This window comes from Zonotrichia leucophrys, chromosome Z (assembly GCF_028769735.1).
Source record: "Zonotrichia leucophrys gambelii isolate GWCS_2022_RI chromosome Z, RI_Zleu_2.0, whole genome shotgun sequence".
NCBI classification, from domain to species: Eukaryota; Metazoa; Chordata; class Aves; order Passeriformes; family Passerellidae; genus Zonotrichia; species Zonotrichia leucophrys.
The window spans coordinates 8,847,583-8,875,555 of NC_088200.1; the positions used below are offsets into that span (position 1 = coordinate 8,847,583).

At 48.1% G+C, this 27,973-nt stretch overlaps 1 protein-coding gene across 1 annotated transcript; it reads right to left on the reverse strand.

Annotated features, from left to right (window-relative positions):
* Window positions 1–4,883: 4,883 nt before the first annotated feature.
* On the reverse strand, window positions 4,884–27,912 carry VCP (valosin containing protein). The gene is made up of 17 exons (XM_064735621.1): window positions 27,665–27,912; window positions 22,707–22,818; window positions 22,155–22,327; window positions 19,954–20,096; window positions 16,748–16,878; window positions 14,943–15,074; window positions 14,426–14,528; window positions 12,582–12,715; window positions 12,199–12,334; window positions 11,094–11,206; window positions 10,339–10,503; window positions 10,116–10,238; window positions 8,823–9,035; window positions 7,223–7,531; window positions 6,209–6,364; window positions 5,728–5,882; window positions 4,884–5,342 (listed from the first exon to the last, which is right to left on the reverse strand). The coding sequence occupies exons 1-17, from the start codon at window positions 27,679–27,681 to the stop codon at window positions 5,237–5,239; spliced, it is 2,421 nt and encodes an 806-aa protein (XP_064591691.1). The 5' UTR covers window positions 27,682–27,912; the 3' UTR covers window positions 4,884–5,236.
* Window positions 27,913–27,973: the final 61 nt, after the last annotated feature.

Below are 27,973 nucleotides of genomic sequence, written 5' to 3' on the forward strand. Positions count from 1 at the left end.
GCATGGCCAGGAGAGCTGACCCAAACTGCCCAGAGGGATATTCCGTGCCATAGAACACCATGCCCAGTGCATGAACTGTGGGGAGAATGAGTGAGTGGCTGCATGGCACATAGTGAAACCTCAACAGCCCTTTTCAGTGCCCAGTATGGGCCCAGAGGATGAAGAAACAAGAGATCTGAGCAGACCTTGTTAGGCTAGGTTTGTTATAAGCATTAGTTTAATAGTTTCTGGTCACAAAGTTGTTCTGCCTGCACTCAAGTTCCCGTGTGTGTGCTTGAGGGAACATCTTGCTTGGTGTGTCCCCTCTGGTGACATTGGTCCTCTGTGGGGCCTGGGTGAGCTGCTCTCTGCAGTAGTGTTTTATAGGTGTCTCCACATGCCGCCAGATCTACACCATTCCTGAAAGTTTCCAAGAAGATGTTCAGAGCTGGTGCCTAGGAACATGATTTACTGGTGAATTTGGGAGTGAGTGCTGGTTAAATTTTTGGACTCAATGACCTTAGAGGTCTTTTCCAAGCTAAACATTCTGTGATTTGATGATACACATCTTTTAAATACCCCTAAGCATGCACCACGCCATGACAGCCTGCTTCAATGCTTGTCAGCACCTTCCATGAAGAAATTCAACCTAATATCCAACTTAAAACGCCACTGGCACGACTTGAGGCCATTTCTCTTGTCCTGTCACTTGCTGTTTGGGAGAAGGGACTGACTACACCCTCCTTTCAGGTCACTGTAGAGAGTGATCAGGTCTCCTCTGAGCCTGTTTTTCTCCAGGATAAACACCCTCAGTTCCCTCAGCTGCTCCTCACAGGACTTTTGCTCCAGACCCTTCCCCAGCTCCTTGCTCTTCTCTGGGCTCACTCCAGCACCTCAGTGTCCTCCTTTCACTGAGGGCCCCAGAACTGGACACAGCACTTGGAGTGTGGCCCCACCATTGCCCAGCACAGAGGGGCAGTCACTGCCCTGCTCCTGCTGCCCACACCACTGCTGATACTTTCAGGATGTCCTTTGGCCTCCTTGGCCCCCTGGGCACCCCCAGCTCATGTTCAGCCACTGCTGACCAGCACCTCCAGGGCCTTTCCCACTCAGCAGCTTCCCAGCCACTGTCCCAGCTGGAGCTGCAGGGGCTGCTGTGACCCAGGGACAGGAGCCAGCACTTGGCCTGGTTGAGCCTCACACAACTGGCCCTGGCCCCTTGGATCCATTGGTACAACAGAATCTCCGTTTGTGAGACAAATCTGATACAAGCACTCAGCACAGCCATTCTCTCTGCATTTCGGGAGCCATCTGTTGGGAACTGTTCATAACTGCACCTTTGGCCTTTTTCCTTGGAGAGCCAAACTACAGCAGAAACATTTTCCTACATCTGCCTTCTTCCACAGAATCAGTCACAGAAAGGTTTGGGTTGGGAGGGATATCAAAGCTCATCTCATTCCAAGCCCCCTACCATGGACTGGGACATCTTCCACTAGACCAGGTTGCTCAGAATCCCATTCAGCCTGGCTGTGAACATTCTTAGGGATGAGGCAGCCACATCTGTAATTCCTTCCTGTCTTCCATCTTTGGAAGCCCTCCATTCCCCAGGGCTGGTAACTGTAGGCATCCTTTTAGGGAAGAGGGAGGAGATTGGGGTACCTGGTGGTTCTACCTGAGACAACATGGAGAGGACACAAGAATGTGGGAAGGAAAGCCTACCTTGACCATAGAGAGACAGGGATGGGAATTGCAAAGGAAAACAATCACACATGAGGGTTCTTTCAGAGTGTTTGCTGCCCAGTCTCCAGTGGGTAGTTCCCCAGGCAGAGTCAGAGGGTATAATATTCCTGATCCTATGGCAAGCATGAAGCTGTGTCAGGGGAGATTTAGGTTGAAAAGGTTTTTCACCCAGAGGGGTTGAAGGGCTCTGGAACAGCTCCCCAGGAAGTGGTTACAACACCAAGCCTGACAGAGTGCACGAAGTGTTTGGACAATGCTCCAGGCCCATGGTGTGTCCCTAGGGGTGTCCTGTGCAGGGCCAGGAGCTGGACTCAGTGATGGGTCAGGATGGGTCCATTCCAGCTGAGGGTGTTCTGTGATTCCATTTCTACAAGGAGTGGCAAATCCAATGACCAGGATTAGAAGAGCCCTGCTTCTATCCTCTATCCCACACTGTGCCCCCTAAAGTCATGGAGCTACACAGGGCAGAAAACATCCGTATTTCAGGAGGGACAAAGGAGATTTTGATGTCCTGTGCTCTGCCATGGAGCAGGTGCACAAGCATCTGGCTGGGGGCATGGCCAGGACAGCTGACCCTGACTGGCAAAGGGATATTCCATGCCATGGAACACCATGCCCAGTGTACCAGCCAGGGGGCCGAGGCAGGTGGGGTGTGAATGAGCAGCTGAGTGGGACTGATTTGCCAGCTGGGTTCAAACCTCCACAGGTGGGGAAGTCCCTGGAGTGGGATCATCCATAGGGGCAGGAAATGTCAGTGAGGAGGGCACATGCATAGGGCAGGGGATGCCCTAGGAAGAGGGGACAAGGATAGCCATGAGCACACATGTCCTGGGGGCTCAGGGGGAAGGGATGTCCTGGGGGTTAGTGCTGCCAATGGAGCAGGGATGCCCATAGCACATCCATGCCTGCCTGGAGCAGGATGGGGACCTGCTGAGAGCAGTCATTTGTGACTCCCTGGTGATTGGAGCACCTGCTGGGCCCAGAGGGCTTTGGGGTGGTGCAGCAGGGTGCCAGTCTCTTGGATCAGGGACCAGCTTCTAACCCCAACACCGTGGCCTGAGACAGGTCTCCCACCCTGCATCAAGCATGGCTGGACGGTGGCTCCCATCAAGTCCAGTGGTCCTGATGGGACCTGGCTGTAGGGGCTGTAGGAGGTGAAAGGGCTCTGGGGACAGATGGAACCCAGGGGGGCACAGGGAGGTGCTGAAAGGAAGGAGATGCCCTCATCTTACCCCTCATTAATCCCACACTGTGCAGGGCATGCCTGAGCCAACAGGACCTTCCTCCCTCCAGCACCTTTGGGAAATGCCCAGTCCCCCCAGCAAGGATCTGGGCAGGGGAGGAGCGTGCTGCAGAAAGGCCCCTGCCATGTCGGTGACTGACCAGGGTCTCTGCTGGAGAGGCCTGAAAGGGGCAGGGCTGGGGCCAAACCCAGTCCTTGATGCCAACAGCTCACCTGGGGCTGCTGAGGTTCACAGCGAAGGGGCTGTGAGTGCTGGTCTGGGGCACACCCTCAGCCCTCCCACCAGGCCCACACAGCCCCAGAGCAAGGCTCGATGCTCTTGGAAATCCTGTGGGTGCTGTCCCCTCACTGGGAAGAAAGGAGAAGCTTTTCCAGTCCCTCTGCTGGATTCAATTAGCATTTGCAACTTGGAGAGGCAGTGGGGAAGATTTGGGCTGCCAGGATCTGGGGCACACACCCCGCCATGCCACGCCATGCCCTCCTTGCCCCAGTCTCCACAGCAGACAAAGATGCCAGGATGGATCTGTCCCTCGATTTGCTGGGTGGTAATGTTCTCCTGCTGGGAGAGAGGAAGAAGCCCCTGTCCAAGCTGTGAAAAGCTTTGGGGAGTCCTGGAGAGCTCCTTAGCACCTGGCTCTAGTTCCCTGTGGCCAAAGCAAAGCTGGTATGTGTCCCTGCAGAGCTCAGGGAGGAGAATCAACCCTAGAGCAGAAAGGTGATGTTTAACCCACAAACGGGATGGAGCGAGGCAGGGGGAGCACCAGAGCTCCCGGCCTCACCCCTGCTGCCACAGGTGTCCCCCCGGCGCCAGCAGGAGCGATTTGCCAGCAGAGGCGGTGTGAGGACAGGGGCGGCGGCGCCGGCAGACGGCTCCCAAACAGCAGCGCCGGGGACCGCAGCCCGGCCGGGGCCGGCACCGCCTCCTCCCCGCAGGGGCTGCGCCGTTCAAACGCAGCGCTCCCTTATCTCGCTGCGCTTATCGCACAAGCCCCTTCCCACCAGGCCCAGTCCCGTCTCTCTGCCATTAAATCCTCTCCTCTTAAATACAGACGGCTTGAGGGAGCCCTTCAAGATGTGCCAGGCTCTGGGACAGAACCCCACAGCCCAGCCCCACAGCTCCTGCCCTCTCCCTCGTGGCTCGGCCCAGAGGCCCGGGGAAACATTCTGCCACACCAACTGCGTTTTACCCTCCTTGCAGAAGCCCTCCGTTCCTGCATTCCCTACGAGCAGCTCGGTGCATTCCACAGCCACTGCTCCTCTCAGGCTGAGGGCTCAGCCATACCCAGCCTCTTGTCCTGCTCCTGCCCCCTAGGATCCACGGCTTCCCTGACATAAAACAACCAAGTACAGCAGTAGCACATTTTTCAGTTCACAGAAGGGAAAATAAAGGACGTGGCAAGGCAGGGAGGCAGGACAGGTGAAAAGGAAGAAAAACCATGATCAGAACCCAACTACTGAGTCTGACACAAGGCCAGCTTTCCAACAGAGATCCAAGACAAGCATCAGAAACTGGGACACATAGAATGTGTTGAAGGTCCTCTCTCCCCAGCTACAGAGGTGTCACACTGTGCCACAACCCGAGACACCCCAAATGCCCCTCCTGCCTGGGTGAGACAGGGATTCTTGGAGAGATCCTTTGCTGCAGAGCCACAGCAGCAAGAGACCTGACAGCTCCCGGCCAGCCTCGGAAGAGCAACAGCAGGTACCTGCTGCCAGGCTTTTTCCTGCCAGGGCAGAGACACTGCCAAACCCATTTCTTCCATTAACAGAGCTAAGAGGTGTTAAGCATGAAGAGCAGCCCTGTCCACAGCAGGGGAACACTCACACAGATGGGCTCCACTGGAGCACAGAGCACTCACACAGCACCAGACACAGGTTTAGACAGCGCCAGCACCACACAAAGGAACTGCTACGACCTTGCTAGAGTTTTGTGGGATTTTTATTAAATTTTTTTATTATTTTTTGTGGGGTTTTATTTTTTTTTTAATACAGGCTAGCGTTGTACCCTTGCTAAAGCTGCTGATTCTGCCACATAAACTAGAACAGAAATTTCTCAGAAATTAAGTCAGTTCCCCTCCTTGTTAATTCACTGTCTGCCTCCCAACTGAACACCGCTCTGGATTTGTGTTTGCAGAAAACATCCCCTGTACAAAGTCTGACGTGCGGCTACACTGTTCTGACTGAGGAATGAAGAAGCCAAGAGTCCACTGAACATTGGATTTTTCCCTGTACAACGTGGCCTGGTGTGGAGTTTGGTCCACTGAGGGCAGCGAGTTAACCGTAGAGGTCGTCGTCATTGTCCTCGCTGTACACGTTGCCCCCGCTGCCACCTCCTGTGCCTTGGCTCGGGCCGGCGCCGCCCTGGTTGCCTGAGGGGAACCTGCATGCAGCAGTGCAGGACAGGAGAGAAGAGAAGCTGTTCAAAAGCCTCCTTGCAGTTCAGTGCCATACCCTCCCTCTGTGCCAAAGCCCAGTGACAACTAAGAAGGAATGGGATGAAGCCTTAGGGAAGGTCAGAGGGCTGTAAAACCTCGCTTGAGGTAAAGGAAAAAAGGGACTTTGGGTGCACCAACAGAGCAGCTACAACCAACCTGCAGCACAGCCTACACCTGCAACGCTGTGCTGTGGTGCTCTGTGCTCAAGGTTGAATGGGAATGCACAGTGCAAAAGAGGCTTGCCGCCCAGAACCCATCAGAAAGCTGCCCCAGTGCTGTGCTTGGGGGCTGGCTGAGCCACACTGCACAGCCCTCACACCCCACAGGTACCTGAAGCTGCCGAAGCCACGGCTCTGCTGTAGGGTCTGTGCAAACATCTCGTATTTCCTGATGTCGTTGTCACTGACAGAGCGGCGGGCAAAGCGCATGGCTTCCTCAAAGTGATCCCTGCGGATCTCGGGAACAGGATCGTCCTCCTCCACCTCCTGCAGCAGGACAGAGGAACCAGGTGAGCTGTGTGCCCAAGCTCCACGGGCCCAAGAGCTGCTCACAGCTTCCCCTCAGGTTAGGAGACTCCCAACACCCTCCACAGCGGGGGCTGGAGAGGTGTGCATGAGTCAGGGCTGCAGAAGGCACCTCCTGAGCAATGCTGACCATGAGGCATCCCAGGAGGGTCCTCAACCTCCCACAAGAAGAGAACAAAGTGCTCCAGCTCCACGCTCTGCACAAGAGCCCACTCATCCCCGAGGATGACAGAGGAACACATCACACCTCAGGCATGTGGGCAGGGAGAGCTCGGTGTACCACTCACCATGGCAGAAGGGTTGGTTTGCCTCTCACGCTCTCGCCTGATCTCGCTCTCGATGGATTCACGGATGGCCAGTTTGCAGGCACGCTGGCAAATTTCTGTCAGGTCAGCCCCTGAGAAGCCGTTGGTCATCTTTGCCAGGAAATCCAGGTCAACATCCTAGGGAAAAATAAAAAAGGAAGAGGGGCCGTTCCTTTACACCTCATATCCTCAAGTGACAGAGAGGTATCTTTAGATCCCAGGGTATCAAGGTGCTGTCTTAACTATGGCCAATTTTGGAAAGATCAGCTGTTGAGATTCTCATTTTCAGGAAAAGTTAACCACATACGAAAGCAGGCTACACTCCTCACACCCACCAAGAATCCACAAAGTGGCTGTAAGTGCCTCTGCACTTACAGATTTAGGGTATGACTTGCTCAGGTCTCAGCACGAGGAGTCAAGCAAAACACCATCAGACTGGAAATAGAGATGGGGCACAAGCAGACCAAGACAACCGACCTCCTCCTCTCCTCCCCCTCAGTTGAGAGGGTATTACTGCAACCTCCTTTGAAACTAACTAGGTAAGCTTGGCTTAGAAAAGCCTGGGCTCCCACCTCATATCTGTTTTTCTTTGATCAACTCTCAGCTGCTTTATTGCCTCTTCCCAGGCAAGGGACACAGCTCTTGCCTATGACAGGGCTCAGCAGCAACTCACTGCAACTGCTCCTCCTCAATTTGTATTTGACACCTGTGTGTTCTACACTTTTTTATTTCCCAGAGTGCAAGAATCTTTTCCACCTCACCAAAATAGGCTTTTCTGATCCTGCACCACGAGCAGAACCCCATTATGTGACAAAGAGCTGCTGTGCCTGCAGACCAATTTCTGGCTTTGCTGAAACCTAACCTCAGAGCTCCAGCTTCCTCTCCCATTCTACTACATGGATGAGCCTCCAGACCTCGGCGCTGTCCACAGCTTGTGAGGAACATAAGCAGCACACAGCAAACCCAAGCCAGAAGCAGTGAGGGTACAGATTCTACCTTTGCAACTGGTGATTTCCTCAGATTGGCTTTAAGGATTGCAACCCTGGACTTCTCATCAGGCAGGGGGATGTAGATGAGCTGATCCAGGCGGCCGGGGCGCAGGATGGCTGGGTCAATGATGTCTGGCCTGTTGGTGGCTCCGATGATGAAGACGTTCTTCTTGGTGGACATGCCGTCCATCTCGGTCAGGATCTGGTTGATGACACGATCTGCAGCACCGCCGCCGTCACCGATATTCCCACCTCGGGCCTTGGCGATGGAGTCCAGCTCATCAAAGAAGAGCACACATGGGGCTGCCTGGCGAGCCTGCAAAAAGCAGTGGGCACCATTATTCCATGCTAATATTGCCCAACAAGGAGCATTCTGACTCCACACTAAGCCTTCTTCACCATTAACACAGCTCAGGAGTACCAGAAACTCTTCACAAGGAGAGCTTGGAAGAGCTGCTCCGGAGCAGTCTCTTGCCACACAACCCCTCGATTACATTCTCCTGAAGTACAAGTTGGATTTCCCTGATGTGGGAACATTGTGAATCAGGCAGAAAAGCAGTAACTTCAATGCCTACAGTGAAAAATGGAGCCATTTTTTGGACTAGAACTCTCCCTGCAAAACCTGAAGGTGTCAGCTGGTTGGTTATTCAGGCACTGAAGCAGGTGAGATATATCCAATGGAAAGGAGAAATCCAATTGCTGTCTTCAGCTACTTAATGTGTAGTTACGGGAAGCTGGATCCTTCTTCACAGTGTGCAGTGTAAGGAGGAAAGACCACAGGCACAAGGAGGTGCCTGCTACAGCCTCATGCCTGCACACCTCTCCAGCCCCTAGCCTGGAGGGTGTTTGGAGTCTCCTGACCTGGAGACACAGCTGTGAGCAGGGGAGAAAATCCCCGTAAAAAATAAGGAAGAAATTGGTCACAATAAGAGTGCTCCAACACCAGCACACAGGCCCAGAGAGGTCAGGGATTCTCCAGCCTTCACACATGTCCAGAACTCAATTCCCTGAGCTGATGAAATTTCAAAGTTACCTCCCTGGACAAACAGCTGAACAAACAGTCTCTGAGGTTCCCTCCCACCTTGATTTTTCTCCACTCTCCTGCCAATGTTTTTCTAATAGTGCTGTCCCTCACCACAAGAGCAAGGATTCACAGGATAATCCATGCAGACACCTTCTGGGACAGGAGATGACACTATGGGACAAGTGAACAGGAATGAGTTTCTTTCTAAACTGTGTATATTGCAGGACAAGAACCCATAGGATATTCTGAAAATCTGTAGATGATGACAGTTAATGAGGTGCTAATCGAAGTTTCCAGGGGTGAGGAACATACATGTGCCCTCCTAACCATAGTGTCTGCCAAAGGCACTGGGGAATTTATCACCCTCTACTGACAGATGCCAACTGCAGTCAGGGAAAAGAGTTTTAAGAGCTATGTTGCTGAAAAGGATTAATTCCAATAACAGGAAAGAGCTCCAGCTCTCAGTGCAAGTGGGGAAAACACAGAAGACACAAAGAAGAAGCAGTAAGACAGATGCAGTGGAGACAAAGTTCTGGGGATACCTCAGCACCAAGACAGCACAGAGAGCAGGAGAAACACTTACCTTGTCAAAGATCTCGCGCACGTTGGCTTCAGACTCACCAAACCACATGGTGAGCAATTCCGGCCCCTTGATGGAAATGAAGTTTGCCTGGCACTCGTTGGCAATGGCTTTGGCCAGCAGTGTCTTACCACAGCCTGGCGGCCCATAGAACAGAACCCCTTTTGATGGGGTCATGCCAAATTTGAGGAACTTGTCTGGGTGCTCCACAGGATACTGAAAGAGAGAAAAACAAAAACCTCCCATGATGAGCCACAAAAGGTTACCTTGGAAGTAGAGAATGGTTTGCATGTCAAGGGACCCTCAAAAGACCATCAATCCAAGGCCCCTGCCACAGGAAGGGACACATTTCTCTGAGTCAGTTTTGGTTCTACCAGAAGCACTACCTGAGATTTCTGGTGAATTAAACACAAGAACCTGCCAGGTGCCACTGCAGTTTGTAAGTGGACACTGCCTTGGAAAGGTGCCTAAACCAACCTATTTATCTTTAGGAACTAAGTACGGCTCAGTACTTTCCCAAGTACCAGTACTTTCCAGCACACTTAACCTCAGCTTCACTCTGCCCTGCAGAAGCAAAAGGGAACAGTTTATTACCTAACCTATTTGCTCTGCTCTCCAGAGACAGCAAGGTGTCTGATGTGAGCCTTTATCCTCAGCAACGAGGTCATATACAAGACAGGTGATGATTTTAACATCAGAAAGTTAGACTGAAAATTTAGATTTTTTTATTCACAGACAGGATGTTTCTACAGCACCAGCTGAAAGCAGGAATGTATCCAATCCAAACTGCCAGTGCAGACACCTGGAGTTTCCACAGATAATTTGCAACATTTTGTTCTGTTCTTTCCTTTTGTAGAGGGCTTCACAATTACTTCTCACCTGTCCCTGTGCTAAGGCTGATGGGGAGCCCTTCAGAAGGGCTCTGTATGAGCTCTCTGTATGAGCACTTTCATCCACTGCCTGGCAGATACAGCTACCATGTAAGACGATTCTCAGCAGTGGTCCCACTGCTGGTCTCCATTTAAGAGGCAGAACTATGGTTGTTTATGCATGTTGCACAACACCCACATAAAATGCCACTGCAGACTCAGCTCAGGAAAACATAATGCTGCTTCCCAGCGCCTTCCTCAAGTTCACTAAGATGGAACAGCATGGTATTTACAGTCCATTAGAATAAATGTCATAAAGCCTCTACATTTACTCTGTTTGCAGCCCAAACAAGAAACTAAAGATATTCTGTATTTTATTATAATATTTTTAAACTGGCTAAGCAAAAAATCTGTTGTAATGCCTTACCTGTACAAGCTCCTGGAGCTCCCTCTTTACATCTTCTAGGCCACCAATATCTTCCCAGGTAACTTGTGGCACCTCCACCACAGTCTCCCGAAGAGCAGAAGGGTTGCTCTGGCTCAGAGCCCACTGTTAGAAGAAAGAGTATTATATGAATTCTAACATGTTACATTCTTTTGCTTCAGAGAGACAATTGCACCCATAAGAATATGAGGCACTCCTGCATTACCCTGAAGTCATCCATGGTCACTGCCAGAGAGTTCATCACTTCAGCATCGATGGTTTCATCTTCTAGGTCTATGAGATCCATCTTCTTTCTGATTGCCTGAAGAGCAGCTTCTGAGCAAAGAGCAGCCAAGTCAGCACCAACATGGCCATGGGTCTCGTTTGCCACCTGAAAGCAGAGCACTGACCATGACTCACAGGGACACAAGCAAGGGCAACACATGCACTGGTCCCCCACTGGGAAGGGAGGAGATCAACATCAGGGTTTTGCTGCACATTCAAGACAAGTCCTAACACTCAGGCAAAGACACTGTGCCTTCTACTGCCTACTAGAGATCCAATCTGCATCTGGAATTTAGAAAGGTAACCCTGAGAACGGCAGTTCTTCATTCAGGACAGAGATGACAGGAACCATCCAGCATACAGGTGGTGCAGTGACACACAATGCTCACCCAGCTGTGTGTAAGCTTTTTCAGGGGGGCTGTACTTTTAAAGGCAATGACATAGCAAACAAATCCAGGATGACAGTGGCAAGGCACTTCCAGATTGGAATGATACACATTCGTTTCACTTAGCCATGCCATTCCTAACTAGTGAGTGATAAACTGGTCAGAAGGGATCCCAGGGATCACACACTCATGCAGTTCCAAGCTGTCCTAATTGAGCCACTCCACTTGTACAATCAAGCCTTAACAATACTTCCATTATGAAAGGGAGCACTGGAAATGAGACAAGCTTTCCTAATGGCACACTACTCACCTGCTCCAGATCCACATCATCAGCTAGTTTCATATTTTTTGTGTGGATCTGCAGGATCTCCAGGCGCCCAGTGGCATCAGGGATACCAATATCTACCTCTCTGTCAAAACGACCTGGGGAGCACAAGCACACATTGAGCTGCTGAGTCTGCGCACCACAGGAGCTGCTGCCTTCCTCTGACTGAGCAAGGTGATGTTTTCCACAAAATATCAGAAAATGACAGAGTTTTAGGTTTGCCTGCAACATCTATCAGCACATTAGAAGAGACAGATCAGAGGAGGAGGAAAGGTATTAGGCATTTAGGGAAAGTGAGACTACTGTGAGACTAACAGTAAGACCTTGGGATTATACAGCACAGAGGATTGCACATTTAGTAACTTCTTCTGAGCTGCATTTTTGGGAAATAGGCTTCACTGAACCAGCATACCATGAGACATTTTTATTTCTACCTTTGTGTCCTTGTTACAAGAGTAAAAAAATACTGAGATTTAATTTTTTAGAACCTTCACAGCATTACCCAAGTGGTGAAACACATGAAGAAAACAGGGCCTCACTGCAATATTCACTAAGATGTGTACACCTCTATTTTTCGTCCAGCCACAGCTGTGCTTTCAAATGGCTCACTACACACTTAAGAGGCCAGTTCCCTCTGCACAGTTGATAGGTTTGCTATTACAGACTCTACCAACTGGTCACACACCAGATATTCATGTTTTGAAGACCTGAGTCTCAGAAACTACTGTACTGTTCATTAATAAAAGAAACCCAAATCAGGTAATTTACAGCCCTCTGCTATCTAATGCATCTACGTCCCCTTAGGCATTTCCTCCTTAAGTGTGTCCTGAAATAGCTTCACCTAATACAGGCAGCACACTTTTCCCACTCCTAAGTATTATTTCTACACATTCTCACCTAACATGGCACAGAAAACAACATCAAAGGCTGCAAGCCCAGAAAATAATTTCTAGCAAAAAGCTGGAGACAAGTCAATAGTTTATGTAACACATGTTCAGCACGACTTTCTGCTCAATCCTTAAGGGGCCCCAGAAGCATGGGCTGTCACAAAGTGTGTGACACAGAGGGAAGAGGGGGCAGGGGTGGTTACCGAATCGCCGGAGCGCCGGGTCGATGCTGTTGGGTCTGTTGGTGGCTGCCATCACGATCACATGTGCCCTCTGCTTCAGCCCGTCCATGAGGGTCAGCAGCTGAGACACGATGCGACGTTCCACCTCCCCATGGGTCTGTGGGGACAGAGAGCAGCGCTGGCACCAACAGCTCTACAAGGAGCACGGCAGCCAGCACTGCATGGGAGGCAGCAGATACAGCAGCCACAGAATGGTAACAAATGTCCTGAACTCTCCTGGTGTTCAACTGAATTCAGGTGTTAAAGAAATGCTGCTTTACTCTGCAGTGAAACGCAGACACTCATGTCAGCTGCTACCAAAAAAAAAGGGACACGGTAATTTACCTCCTACAGGCTCTCTTTACCTTCTCTCTCTTAGGAGCAATGGCATCCAATTCATCAATGAAGATGATGGCAGGAGCATTCTTCTCTGCTTCTTCAAAGGCTTTCCTCAGGTTGCTCTCAGACTCACCAGCTAGCTTGCTCATTATCTCAGGACCTAAAAAACAGCAATGCTATGCCATTCAGAAGAAAGGCAGCTAGCCCCAAAAACATGCAGCTGAATATTTTTAGTACAACATCCACATGGGACAAGCTATATTTCAAGCCAAAGCAAATACTATCAATCAAATTCACTAAATCTGCAGCTGAAAGACAAGACCAGCATGCAGAATTAGTTTCTATCATTATTTTGGTGTTTCCAGTTTACTCTAAGAGAATGCAGCACTAAACAATGAGCTACCTTTAGCTGCCTCTTTCCTTACCCTATTTCACACTTGGTGAGCTTCTCTGTAATGTGCCACCACACACAGTTAATGCCAGTCCTAGCTTGCAAGAGAAGCAATCAAATTATAAGGTGATGAATTACCAGGATAGGGAAGGAAAAAGCTCCATGAAGCCATCTTTAGCTTACATTACACACGTATACATTTACCTTTGTATGATCCTATAAACTAGTTTAAAAAGTCAAATCAACCAACCACAAATGAATAAAAACACAATCCCCATCTCCTCATAAAGGTTAAATATAAAATTGAAGTGTGTAACCCAATTGATCACAAATGGATGGACAGCATTTCCCTGACATCTACAACTACTGAACACTAGTGGAGGTTTAGAGATTTATCCTGTTTTTACAGATTTTGCTATCATGCTGATGGCAGTGGTAATAGAGAGAAAATATGCTTCTGAAGGAACAAAGGAAAATAAACCTGACCCTCAGGCACAGAGAGCTGCCATCTGCAGAGACACAGGTATGGGCAGGTGTTCTGAGTATTTCATTATAAGTAACTCACCAGTTCTTATCAGCTCTGTCTGCAGCACTGCCTGCAGCTCCAGATTGGGGCCATCAGGCAGCAAATCCAGGCTAACTCTGACAGTGTTATTTTCATTATGCAATAGATGTACAAGCATCTGAAGAAACGGCTGGTGCATTAGCATTCAGTGACAGCTTCCACACACTTGAGGAAGTATATGACAGGGTGACAGGTGGCTAAAATTAGCCCATTTACATCCACTCTCTCGAGATAAAAGCAAGTCCCTAATCTTACTGCCGGTCACTGCTGTGCTGTCACATGATTGAAATTGGAGAAGAAAAGCTGCATTCCTTCAGTAAAAATGCTCTTATTCCAGCACTGACTAAAATGGGACAGAAAAGCAGTGTGGAAAATTGAGAATCTAGTCCTTACTAGGTATCAACTAGTATCCATCTCAAGTGCTACAGGTGAGACTTTTAAATAGGAGTTATGCCACTTGTAGCTAAGTTCAAAGGATCTCATTATAGTTTTCAGGGAAGCTCCCTCCAAATAATGTACTGTGAAACAAAAGAGGTCTTTGTGCTTTACTTGAGGGCAAAGAGGAATCCAGAGCAGCAGCTTCTTTTCTGAACAGAACATGGTGGGAGCAAAGCCAGAAGCCCTGCCAGTTCTGCCTTCACCAACACAAATGGAAAGATGGACACCAAATCCCTGTGTCTCAGCACGATCTTCCAAGCACTCTGCTACAACACAATCAAGCTTCAGGGAAGTGCCACTACACATTCTTCCACACAAAGGACTTCCAAGTGTCCCCAGAGACAAGCTTGAAAGAGGTAAGGAAGGATGTCAGGAAGACAATGTGGCCCTACAAGCTCTCTTAACACCATTCCTTACCATAAGATGAACAAGTGAGCACACAGCAGACCTGGAGCCAACGCAGCCACAAAACTTACCATTGATCAGGAAGAAGAAAGCCCCTGTTTCGTTGGCCACCGCTCGGGCAATCAGTGTTTTACCAGTGCCAGGAGGACCATACAGCAGGATCCCACGTGGAGGCTGAGGACAAAGGCAAGGGACTTAGGCTGTGAGTATCTGACTGCTTAAGCAGCTTCACAGTGAATTTGTAAGCATTTGATAATGCCAGCCTGAAATTGTGATGCAAACTCATGCAACAGCTGCCATGTCAGCACTGCTATCAACACCCTTTACTACTTCACACAACACACAACAAAAACCTTGCCAGTAACTGGCAGCACTGATTCAAAGCATCACTCTGCTTTACAAGCTGCCAGTGTTCCAGTCTGTATCCAGAACACGTACACAAATACCTTCCAAAGACTAGCATTAAAAAAAATCCAAAAACCCACACCACAAATTGCTTATTCCCCTCTCCAATATCTCCTAAATCTCTGTCATGGAGAGACATGTCCCAGGGCAAGCCCACTTATCCCCCTGCACGTGAGGACATACCTTCACCCCTATGGCCTTGAAGAGAGCAGGGTGTCGGAGGGGAAGCTCCACCATCTCCTTGATTTGAGCCAGCTGCTTCCGGCAGCCACCAATGTCATCATAGCCCACCTCATTCAGTGACTCCTCTTCATCCTGCCCAGGAGGAAACACATCAAACATCTGAGTGAAAACAATAGCTCAACAACCCCTCCCAGTCTACAGAAGCCAGGAGTATGGCTTTTTAGACATTTCTTGCCTGTCTTGAGATTCTCCCTTTCAAGTCTTCCTGATGTCTTCTATAATTGTTTCTTAGCTCTGTCTTCCCAGACATATAAAGAGAATTGCCTGCACGTACTCAGACTTCACTGAAGCCCACCCTCTGGAATGACAGCCTCTGCTGCCAGGTTCCCTACAGACTCTAACACAAAACAAGCTCTGTGACTCTTTGATGGGGCTAATGGAAGTAACAAGAGACAATGTCAGTATAAAATATACTTACTCCATAGAGTAAATGCTATCTATTTGGCATATTCTAGCTGCCAGATACTCAGGTGCAGTGTTACCTTTTGAGACTGACTCCAATTAGCAGAGAATGTTAAGGTCCAGACATACAGATAAGATCATACCAACTCTTCCCTCACAATATCCATCCATTCTCCTGTCCAAACCTTTACTGGCCTCAGTTATTTAGGCCACACTAAAATAATAACATAGCCTAGAATCTCAGAGAGGCTTAGTTCAGGTCCCACCTGTTTCAAGCAGGGCCTGGACCTAACAAGCACTGAAGGTCTCAATATTGGAGATTTTTGCCCTCGCTGGGCTCTGCTCCAAGACTGGGAGAAACATTTTTCCAAGGATCTACTGGGAATTTCCCTTGATCCAGCTTATATTAGCGTGTCCAGTCATGTCCCTGGGCACAGCTCTCAGAAGAAGCCTGGTCATCTATCCCTTCCCATCAGGCAGTCGCCAGTAGGCCTTCACCTTCCCTTCTCCAGGCTGCATTATCCCATGATCCCAGTCCCTCCTCCTTCATTCTTGACCACCAGCTCCTCATAATTTTTGTGGCCTAGGCTGAACTTACTCCTGTCTATCTCTGCTGTGGCCTGAAGAGGCCAAGTAGGATGCATGGAGTGCCCAGGTGCAGTCTCACAAAGGTCACAGACGTGTTTTTCAGAAGGCAGCTTACAACAAACCAGCACTCACACTATTTACAGGCAGAAAAAGGTACTTATTCTATGAAGTACACACCCACCTCAGCTCATTTTCCCCACATTTCCTACTGTGTACAGTAAGGTTGCCAAAACCTGTCAGACAAGGCCCTCAGGCTGCCACAAGGTTGCAACACTCAAGGCTAGACACCTTAATGAACTGGGGAATTTTTATTTTATAATGTATACCATTTGAGGATTTCAAATTTCTCTTGGAAAAAGTGCTCACCACTTTCTTTTCACATGGCATGAAATGTAGCACCATTGTAAGCTCTCTCTGCTATGGATTAAGGGAACACTGGAATGAAAAGATGCATCCATCCAAGCACAGTGTGAAATATCTGGAAGCAGATGCAGAACAGCTGCTGCCAAAGCACAGCATCTCATCAGCAAACCTACCCCCTGGTGCTTTCAGCATATGAGGAAGACACTGGGAGTACCTTTCTCTGACTACCTTCAGCAGCAGCACATCTCCTGAAACCAAAGTTTCTATTACATTCAGTAGATAAAATGTCAAAACAGGAACTGCAAACACTGCTGCCCTCCAGCACTGTCCCAGAAACAGGCTTTGGACAGAGGAGATCCAGCAGGAGCACCACGTGGCAGGGTTCTGCTCACCTCTCTTTTGATGGGCTCTCCCTCACAATGGATCACTGTGTCTGGAGCCACTATGCAGTATGGGCTTGGATCTGTCTCCACCACTTTGAACTCCACTGCACGCATCCCTCCACGCACCAGGAAGATGTCACCTGTAAAACCCCACATGTCAGTGGCCTGCTGCAACCCACATCTGCAAAATGCCAATCCCTGTACAACCTGCGGCCCCAGAGTTTAAGGAAGTTGGTCACACAGGCAGACACTATGGCATTTATAACACTGCTTTGCATGTTAAACTCAAGATCTGCATCCGCTGCAACAGCCTGAGCACTGTTTCAGTTCTCAAATTTCATCCAGTAAAAAACAGCAAACAATGGAAAAGAATACCCTGCCCAAATACAAACCACAAAGGCAAGAAATCACTTTTTTTTTCCCATTCAGTTTCAATTTAACATTTTCAGAACAGGCAAAAAGCCCCAACCCAATAACAATTCATTCTGAATTTATTGTAACTAGTTGATACTAGTTATAACTGTCTCCAGAAGCAGAATAATATGTAACACTGCACTGTGACTCCTGGCTGACACACCCTGGATAACTTCAACTTGTGTCTATAGTGTACTTTCATCAATGGTACATCAGAAATGTTATGAACACAACCCCAAAAGTCTGCTTGGTTTTCTACTCAGTTCCCAATTATTCCTTCAATTACTCCAAATAATGAATTTACTCAAGGTGCCAGCTGGTATACACGTCTCAGTTTCATCTGGGATAGAGTTCATTTTCTGCCCAGTAGCTGTTTCAGTGCTGATTTGGATTCAGTTGAGAATGATGCTGATAACACACTGATGTTCCAGCTGTTGCTCAGCACTTTTTACCCTAACTCAAGGACTGCTCAGTTTCCCAGGCTCTGGCAGGGAGCAGGTGCACAGGAAAGCAGGAGGGGGCATGGCCAGGAGAGCTGACCCAAACTGCCCAGAGGGATATTCCATGCCATAGAACACCATGCCCAGTGCATCCCCCCCTGAACTGTGGGGATTTCACTGGGAGACATCACACACCGATGAGGGACAGGCTGGGCATCATTCAGCAGGTGGTGAGCACCCATCTCAGGTGTCATGCAACACCAGTCTTTTTTATCCCTCATGTTTCATCCCCTATCTATTCCATTATTATATTTTACTTTGTTTCAATTACAAAAATGTTCTTAACTCACAGGTTTCTCCTTTTTCCTGATCTGCTCCCCATCCCATGGCTGGGTGGGGAATGAGCAGCTATCTGATAGTCACATGCTGGAATCAAAGGACAACAGTCCTTCTTGGCAGCCAGCACAGGGAAAAAAGGTTGGCATAACAACAGATCCAAGTAGAACATGTTAAGACAAATTTGTTATATGCATTCAATATATAATAGTAGCTGGTGATGGTGTTTATTTGTGCTTGTTCTCAGGCTATGTTTTTAACGCCTCACTCGGTGGGGGTACCCCCTGTGGTGAGGTTTATTGTCCTTGCTGCCTGGGCTAACATGATCTTTCTGCTGTTCTTTGCAGTAGTGGCTTATGATGAGATGGAGCCTCTGGTCCTGAGAGGAATCTGAGGAGTGAACTGAGTACTGCATCGGCTCTGTACTTCGGGAGCCATCCACTGGGAACCAGTGGTAACTGCACCTCTCCTACATCTCCTGATGTCTTCCTTCCCGACGTCTTCCAATGCCAGGCTGATTACAGCAGCATTTGGGCATTTTAAAGATTTTTAACATCCTTTTAATACACCTGAAGCCAGGCTGGTTCTTATCACAGAACTTCCCGAGTTGGAAAGGACCCATGGGGATCACTGAGTTCAACTCTTGGTCCTGCACAGGACAGGCCCAAGGATCACACCATGTGCCTGAGGGTATTTTCCAAATGCTTCTGGAATTCTGGCAAGCTTCGTGCAGTGCAACAGCATGTCACTGAATGTGATTCAGGTCTTGTTTACAGTTAATATATTTAAGAACATCACCCAGAGGGGAAAGTGTCCACTCCAGTGACTACCTAAAACATTCTGAACTCCTGAACAAGTGTGGAATCCTGAAAAACTAGTAAATATGTGGAAAAAGGTGTGCTGTCAGGCCAGCAGTTCCAGAGAGACACAAATCACTGCAATGTGCTGGGACCTGGCCCAGCACATTGAAAGCCTGTTCCATATTATTCCATACTCTAAGAGGAAAAAAAGGTCTTTAGATCTGATGACAAAACATCAGGCACTGAGGCTACTCCATCCCAGGGACAGGCAAAGCATGGATTTCAGAGGGAGTATTGCATTCCTTATTGCGCAACAGCCTCTGGAAAACCAAATGATGCAATGGACTGCTTATGATGAGAGCAAAGGCTGGTGGGACCAGCAAACTTTGCGACACACATTCAGCAAAAGCTGCCCGGACTGCCCCTGTCCAGCCAACACTTTTACATGCTGTAGAAGGAGACAAAGTTCCTGTAGTGCACATAAAAAATATGCTGGGATAAACAGTCTGGGTCACTGCTGCCTCAGGCAAAGGCATGCCCACACATGGTTCTGCTTTTCTACACATTGTTCTGCTTTTTCTCAAGGACCTGGGTGGACTCTGTGGGTGATGTGGGAGGATGGAAAAGCCCAGTGTATGGGTCAAGGTGATTTGATTTTAGGTGAGAGTAGGAAATTTACTAAATTGCATGATGGTAATTGTTACATGATGCTCATATGATCACTTCTATAGCAGCTATATGCACATCACCACATTCACCACCTCACAGCAGCTGACTCCACCACTCCACATGTGGTGATCTGAACCTGAGTCCCCTTCAATTACCACATTAATGAAGGATGGACTCTGATGAAACTGGATAAGCACAACATAAACCAAATCAATTGATTAATATGCAGGCAACTCACCAATTATATCACATGGTAGCAACTTAGTTTAATGAGATTTTCTCCCAAGTACCACCTGAGCCTTTCTTATGCTCTTCCATCTCATACAGCTAAAAAAAAATGCAAGAGAACTACCAAATTGCCCTGCCAGCCAGCAGCAGCAATTACTCCTTCTGAAGAATAAGGAAAATTTATATCACCACTAGCAAAATCTCTCCCTACAGATGCTGGTTTAATGCCTCATGGAGATCTGTGCCAGCTTCTAGAAATTCTCTGTATTTAGTCTCAGGACTAGCTCACACTTGCGGCCATGACGACTTGAATGACAGGCATTATTACCTTTCCTGATAGGTCTGTAAGCTTCCAAGAAGTAGGGCTTGAGATAGACCTCAAAGAGATTCCCTGTGATCCCTTCTACCGTGTCATCAATTGGCAGCACGTGGATACGTTTGCCATATTTCACATCCGGGCAAGGCTGGATGCTGCAGAAGAAGAAAACTCCAGTTAGTGCTGGACTTACACCTCAGTGTTACACCTGGACAAGAAAAGACATGCCCTTTCCCAGGAAAGAACATCCTAAGATCATCAAAACCTTTCGTGAGACTTCCTACCCACACAGAAATATTTCAGTGCTGACAAGGCAAAAATACACCCACCAAGAGTTAGTCTTCACAGCACACACTTGCCATCACTCCTTTCAGCCCTATCCAAGACCACTGGAGAGTTTAATAGCTTCCTCCTACCCTTCTGATCTTCTGCAGACCTCCTCTCCACATTCACACATCTCTAATATAGCCTAAAGACCTGTGAGAGTCATGAGGAAGTTTTTATATCAACAAGCTACTGGAGAACCAGCTGCAAGGAAAAGTGAGTTGGGGAAAACACTTTCTTCCCTCCTCTCTCTCACTACAGTGCCCAAAGTCCCTGATGCTGACTAAATTAATTCCAAGCAAAGGCTCTCACAGTACCAACCAGAGGTAAATACCTTTGCAGCCGTGTGTAGGTCAGTCCCACTTCCTGAGGGCTGATGAGTAGGTTGAAGGCTGAAAGCCCTTTTCCCTTTTAAATATATTTAGTATTTTGTTACAGTTATTATTTTGAAATGTAGCACAACAGCTACTGTAGCAACAGCTCAAAGTATCCAGCTGTGGCAGAAACTGGCTTCACCAGCTAAGAAAAGCCAAGGAACTGCAGCTGAGTACACAGCTTTTCATATGTGATATGTGACTTGTATTAGAGACTTCTAATGGATTCTTTTACCACGTCATCACAGAGAGGACACAGCAAAAGGGTAAAAGACAAGAGAGACCATCCCAGAAGGAAAATATTTGACACACCACAATCAGGAAGGGTTAGCATAATTATCTGGATTTTGGCAGAAACTGGGACACTTTAACACTATAAGCAGCTAAATATTGGCAAGAAAAACTTTGAGGGCAAGTGAGTGAAAATTCCCTGACCTTGCAAGGAATCAAGACAATTGGTAACACATCTGGGAGACTGAGAACCACTACAGACACAGTGCTAACAGAGAAGACAAGAGCATGGGCTGTCCCACTAGAAGAGACTCCAACAGAAATCTCATATCAGGTTAAAGTAAGAATTCACCTCTACTTTAAATCCAAAGACACAAAGCACCATTCTGAACCAATTACAGTGGTGTTTAAAACTTGCATTTTTAGAGGTAGAGGGATGGGTGGAACGGCATCATTTCTCTCATCTACTAAGTTTGTATGAAACACATTTTGCATTTAAAAATTAATGCAGATATCACTTCAGAAAGTCTGACAATGCTTAGGAGGACAAGAAGCTGTTAGCCCTCCCTTATTTAAACCTGCAAATTACCACTTATTATGTTCAGGAAATGTTCATGTGCTACCATTCTACCCACTCCCATCACAGAATGGGACCTATTAAAGCAGAGATATGTATTTCCAAGTTTTACTACTACTTTCAAGGTCCCCCCAATTCAAATCATTTCATGACTCTACTTCCCACAAGTGCTGCACAACAAAATCCCTGGAACATTTTTTAAGCATTCCTAATTTAATAATGATTTTACAACAAAAACTGGAATATAAATATCACTAGGGCATTTTTAATCTTGTTATTTGTCTGCTCCACTTTTTTTCTGGCATTCATTTCTAACAGGTTTTAACTTGTTTTTGCAAGAGGACTGTGGGGGCCTGAATATATGTTGTATTGTAAGACCTGTGTGTGTCAATGTGGGGGTCTGAATATATGTTGTATTGTAAGACCTGCGTGGGTCCGAGTTGCTCCAAACGAGCTGCAGCTGCAGGGTCCTTAGTTGGGCAGCAGCTGTAGCTCGTGAAAGTAACTGAGATAAATAGGGGTGGGTTGAGAGCCCAAGAGGAGCCCCTGAGAAGATAGAAAGGACTGTGCCGCAGAGAATGGAGAAGAGCCCCAGCAGAGAGGCAAGAACAACATTGCAGCGAAGATTACAACAGAGGACAGCTCAGATACTATGAGATAATGTGTGATGCTGCTAATGTTTTCCACAGGAAACACTGTGTCCTCACCTGATCACATCACCCAGGCGCACTCTCAGGTTGTTGCGAACAACCCTATTCATGCGAATCTTCTCATCTGAGCAGGTATCATCTGACAGAACAATGCACACTGCTTCTCTCCTCTTCTTTCCTTTGAGCAGAACAGTGTCTCCTCTGAACAGCTGCAGTTCATCCATCTTTGCCTGTAAACAGCAAAGTGTTAGAACAAGCTTTTGAAAAAACAGGAATTCAAGTATCTGAAGGAGTTATTTGACTTTGGAAATTACAACTTGAAAGTGATATACTAAACCCAGAGGACAGAGACTCTTACTACAGTAGTATAGAGCTAATCCCGAAACCAGAGGAAGGGCACAAGCCCAACTGAATCCCACAAACTGAGGCTCAAAAAGCATTTTGTTAAGGAGGAGTGTCAGGAAACAAGACAACCCTCCCTCAGTGGTAACAGCTGTAGTTTCTGACATAAACACTTGTACTCATGTTGCAAAGTTACATTTCAAGTTAATAGACAGCAACAGCTTGCAAATTAGCAGATTAAATGCTTTGCCTCTACAGATGACGCACCTGGGACAGTGACACAACACTGTTGTCTTCATTGATGGCTTCATCAACAATTAACCGATTGGGCCTGTTCTTCTGCTTCAGAATCGCAGTCGACAAGTCATCGGCTTTAGAGCTGGGAGAGAAAACACAGCTTATGAGCCTGCAGGATACCGGCCCTGCCCAGCCACCTCGTTTTCATCTTCACTTTCTAAAAGTTTCTTGGTTGTCTTGTCTTTTAGACACTCTATGTGTTTGTAGCACAAAGGAGAACATTACTTCCCAGGGACCAGTTGCAGGAGTTCAAGGAAGGATGTCTTCTGCCAGTAAATGTAACTATGAGCTTCCAATGGATACAGCTATGAAGCTATCCATGAAAAGAAGTGGTCAGTGAGATCTTGCTGACTGTAAGATGTTTCGCCTCAATGAATTAGTCAGACTCATCTGAAATCACATGTAACTGCTGCCAACAAAACAAAAGTTCAAGTCTATTTGGTGTCAAATCCTAGATAAATAGCAGCATTAAAGGACAATGCTGGGGCAACCCTGTCAGGAAGAGCTGTAAGAGTTAAGCCCGTCGATGCCTGTTTGTTAGAACTAGCAAGCTGTAGAAATATTCAAGTGCTCACAAAAATGATTTTGTGTTGGGGTTTTTAGCTGCTTTCCATGACATCACAAAAGTCACTGCAGCTCTGGCCTATAATTCCACCAAGAAATACAAGAGATAATTCACTTCCCTTGACAAAATGGAGCAAGTAAAAGATCAAGGAAATGGAAGAAGGGCAGATTAACTGTTCTCCTTCAAAATCTAATACAGCAAATAATTCACTCTATGATAGATTATGAACTGAAACCAACTTATTCTAGAGGAGCTCTTGAAAGCTGTACATTAGCCACACACAACAGGGGTGGAGTGCTGTAGCTTCCCCCAGCGGGCTGACTACTTTCTCCAAGTGTGTGGCGGTGCCAAGGTCAGAAGAGAAAACCTTGCATAGTCTGACTTAATTCTGAAAGAAAATAAATTAAAATAAATTAAAATAAAGTCTTCCCCTGACCTAAGGAAGCAGCAAGCACTGGCAAAAAGTAGGGAGCCTTGTGGACAATGGCAGCAGCCATAACTTTGGCTCCATCTCACCCTTTCTGAGACAGAATGATCAGAAGAAACCAATCCTTGAGTGGAAAGGGCAGTGCTTGGCATGTTCACTGCATTTTTAAGAGTCCATCAGAGAGGGGTGACATACCTATGGTGTGATGTTACCCAGGTCCCTCCCCACCTCAAGGCAGAGGATTTTCCAAGACAGGCTATGCAGTGTTGGCTCCCTTCTCTGCCACGTAAAAGGGGAAACAATACCAAGCAAGCCCGTGAGAGCAGCCAGCTTGCTTTCAAAAGCGTTTCAAGCTTCCCTTAAACACTAGTATCACAGGAAACGTGTTGCAAACCACAGGCAACATTATTTTAAGAGAACAAAAGTTGTAAAAGATTTTCTTTCCTGGACTGCCAGCACTATTGAAAGTTACCTTTTTCCTCTTTATTAAAGAGAGCAAGAGGTAAAAAGGACACAATAAAAGCTGCTGGATTCATCCTAGAAAGGGCTCATGAATTCCACAGCGAATCTAAAAATGTGAGTCCTAAAAAGCCTACAATTTCCAGGAAAACTGAGAGAATAGTAAGTAAACTGAACAAATACATTATCAGGGCAGATTATGGTTAAACAGTGCATAAAAACCAACAACCTACTTCTAAGGACTTTGCCTCCTCTTTAGCTCGTGGCCACTGGAAACTGACCCAGCAAACAGATTTCAGAATTTCAGCTAGGGGACACCAGGGAGACACAATACTCCTTATGTGGGTTATCCAGAGTGTGACTGTAACTGCTCCCTCTGCACACACGATGTGAGGTCCAAGGCCTTTTGATAAGAAACCACTGCCAGACTTCGGCTATGTGAAATGCTGCTGAAACTAAGTGTCTGTCCCTTGGGATGCAGGGACTGCCATTACAGCCAAAAAAACAGCCGGGAACACCAGATCGAAAACAAACAGTAGACAGACCGGGTAACAACCGGAGGCTTTTCAAGCAACACTCTACACAAAATAAAAGCTGCAAAAGACTGGAGAGAAAGTTTGGATAGCACCTGACATGCAGCAGTGCAGAAGAACTCAGCAAGAATCCACTTGGTTCTGCTAAATAAGAGAAAAAAGTTTTAGTATGGAAGAACTGAACCTACATTTCCCTAAGAACTGAGGGCTGGATCAATATCAGATGCATTCAGAGTGATCAAAAAGAATTGGACGCATTAAAAATGGAATAAAAGTGTACAAGAAAGAGCATCGAGGGAGCTAAATGTGCAGGGTCAGCTTCAGCGCTCTGACGCGACAGGTCTGCAGAGGAAAAAACAAAGCTGCTACAAAATTACATGTCAACTAGGCACGGAAATGATGTCATTTCTCCTGCAGACAAGGGTAAGGTTTAGACAGACAAGCACTACCCATCTTTCAGCAGCAATTTATAATATTGTTATCATCACCATTTAGCCCTCATGGCATCTCTCCAGGGGTTCCTCATGCTGCAGCTGAAATAACAGGGAAAAAGAGATCTGTGCACCTCAACCATGATCAGACAAACCCCAACAACAGTGGGAAGGACAGCACAAACATAAAACACCAAGCAGGAAAGCCTAAGGCACGGGTTGGGACTCTCTCCTGCCAGGAAACTTTGAGAAAGGACAGGGACAGAAAGCTAACCCAGGTAATATTTGAAGTTCTTTGATGAGCCTGGTCAGAGACAGCCTGCTGGAAACCTTCCAAATCACCTCCCTGACCTACCCAGTTCGTCAGCTCCCTCACACGCTTTCCCTCTCACCCCTTTCTTTCCCTGACTTAACAAACAGACAAACTGAACACAAAACGTAGCTTTAGAGCTGTTTTGGAATTAAAAAGTAATTCAAGATCTGTATTAAGCTGCCCCTAGACAGAAACCAGAAGTGAGGACACAATCACCAGCACAGCAAATGGCCAAGCTTGCATATAAAGTGCAAGACATCTATAAAACTGAAGCAAAGATGTATTAGCCCTAAAGGCCAACCAGGAACAGGCTCCCTCAGCCTCCTTTTCTCTTGCAATAATGCAGTTCAACAGCTTTATTTCACACATGGGAAGACCAGGGGGACTTCCTACAACTTACAGACTCACAGAATAACGTGAGCTGGAAGGGACCCATCAGGATTATCAAGCCTAACTCCTGGGCCTGCATAGGACAGCCCCAACAATCGCACCATGTACCTGAGAGCATTGTCCAAATGCTTCCTGACCTCTACCAGGCTTGGGGCTGTGACAGCTTCCCTAGGGAGCCTGTTCCAGTGACTGACCACCTTCAGGATAAACCTTTACCTGATATCCAATCTCAGCCTTCCCTGACACAGCCTCATGGACTTAATTACACCAGTGGTGGTTTCTCTCCATGTCAGAGCTCCCCTTGTTCAACAACTGATAATGCCCAGAGCCATCACAGGGCAGGGTATGAAGAACAAGAGCAGAAAGTGGCTACCAACTAGTGATTCTTCTGAAAATGATAACTAACCTCCAAAGCCCTGCTTAAAGTAAGGAAACAAGCTGTTTCCTTTCCTTCAAGCCCGTGCTAAAAATAAGGGAGAAGGCACTTCCCAGAATGATTCCAGCTGCAGTAACGAAAGTGAAATCAGCCATGTCTTCTGCACACTGACATGACTTTTTTACCACCAGCGTTGTGAAATCACTTCCCAGATAAAACCTGTGAGCAATTCCTCACCAATCTGAACATATGATTTACAGACTGAACTGCTTTTCCCAGGTAGGTATTAAAGAAAATAGTCATAAAGCATTTTTATCCCCAAGTATCTGAGGTATGTGGTGACTACAGACACTGAAGTAAGACAACCAAGGGGGCAGTTTAGACACACTGTGGAGAAACCAAGTTTTCAACACTGTTTCAGAGAGGCTGGGAGAGGAAAACAGGGATCCCTTCAGAAATCACACTCTCTTAGCTTTTGGAATGCTACTTGCCATGCTGAGGCTCGGTTCAGCAAGATGGCTGCCAGCAGCTGTGACAAAAAATGGCATCTAAAAAATGACCGTGTTCCAGCTGCAAACAAACTTTTTCTGGTCCCTGCGTGGGTGAGAAAAACTTTGCTGAAGTAGAAATACCTTTTTAAAAACACTGTTAACCTCACCCAGCTGCACAACAGGGGTCTGGAAATGTCACTTCCACTACAGACACTGAATGCCCGGCACACTTCGCTTGAACTGACCCCGCAGGGCCAAGCACTTTTAGATTCCAAAAGTTGTTTAAAAGAGGAAAAACCTACTCAAAAAACACCAAAATAAACTAAATAGGACCAAAAATGCCTCTAGCGAAATCAAAAAGTCACTTTCAGTATTTCCAGATTAGGAAAATTTATTTTTGGGTTCTATTTTACTCCGCTGAAAATGCACGTGGGCTGCGTGCGGAGACTGTTACTCACTGCCGGGGAGCACGGAAGACGATCCTCAGCCTGTAACTGAGCACAGCCAACAAGAGTGAGGCAAGACACCCGAGACGGAAACACCGCCGACCGCCTCGGCCCTGCCCGGCACAACATGTCGGCCTCGGCTGGCGCCGAATCACTCGCCAGCCCCGGCTCCCGGGCCGCTGCGAGCAGAGGGAGCCCGGGACGGGGCTGGAAAACAAAGCCCTCCGTAGTTCAGGGCCCGGCGGGCGGGCGGCCCTAGGCCCGGCGGAGGCACGGCGGGAGGCCCGGCGCGGCCTCGCCCCCCCGCCATGACTCGACACTTCCCGGCCAGGCCCGGCGGTGGCGGGGCGGGCGGCGGGAAGCGGTTCATCCCCGTTCCGGCGCCGCTTTCGCCCGCCTGGGGCCCGCGGGCCGCCCCGGGTGAAGCGGGCAGGCCGGAGCGGGCCCAGGCCGCGGCGGGGCCTAGGCCGCCGGGAGGCGGTGGGGCCCGCACTTACTCGGATCCCGAGGCCATGGCGCTGCGGGGAGGGGGAGAGGGGCGGCGGACGGCGGCTCCTCGGGGCGGGCGGGGAGTCCGGAGGGTCGCGGGGGTCGCGGGCGGCGGGCGGAGGGTCTGGAGCGTCCGCGCTGGTTGAGCCTCAGCGCCGACTCATCGGCGAGGGGAGCCCCGCCCACGCCGCCTCGCCTGCCTAGCAACAGCGTATGCCGGCCAATCGGAAATTCCGGCCGGCCGCCGTCTCGGCCAATGGGAGAGAGGGAAAAAGAAAGACGGAGGGTTCCGCCTGAGCCACGCCCTTCTGTGTGCC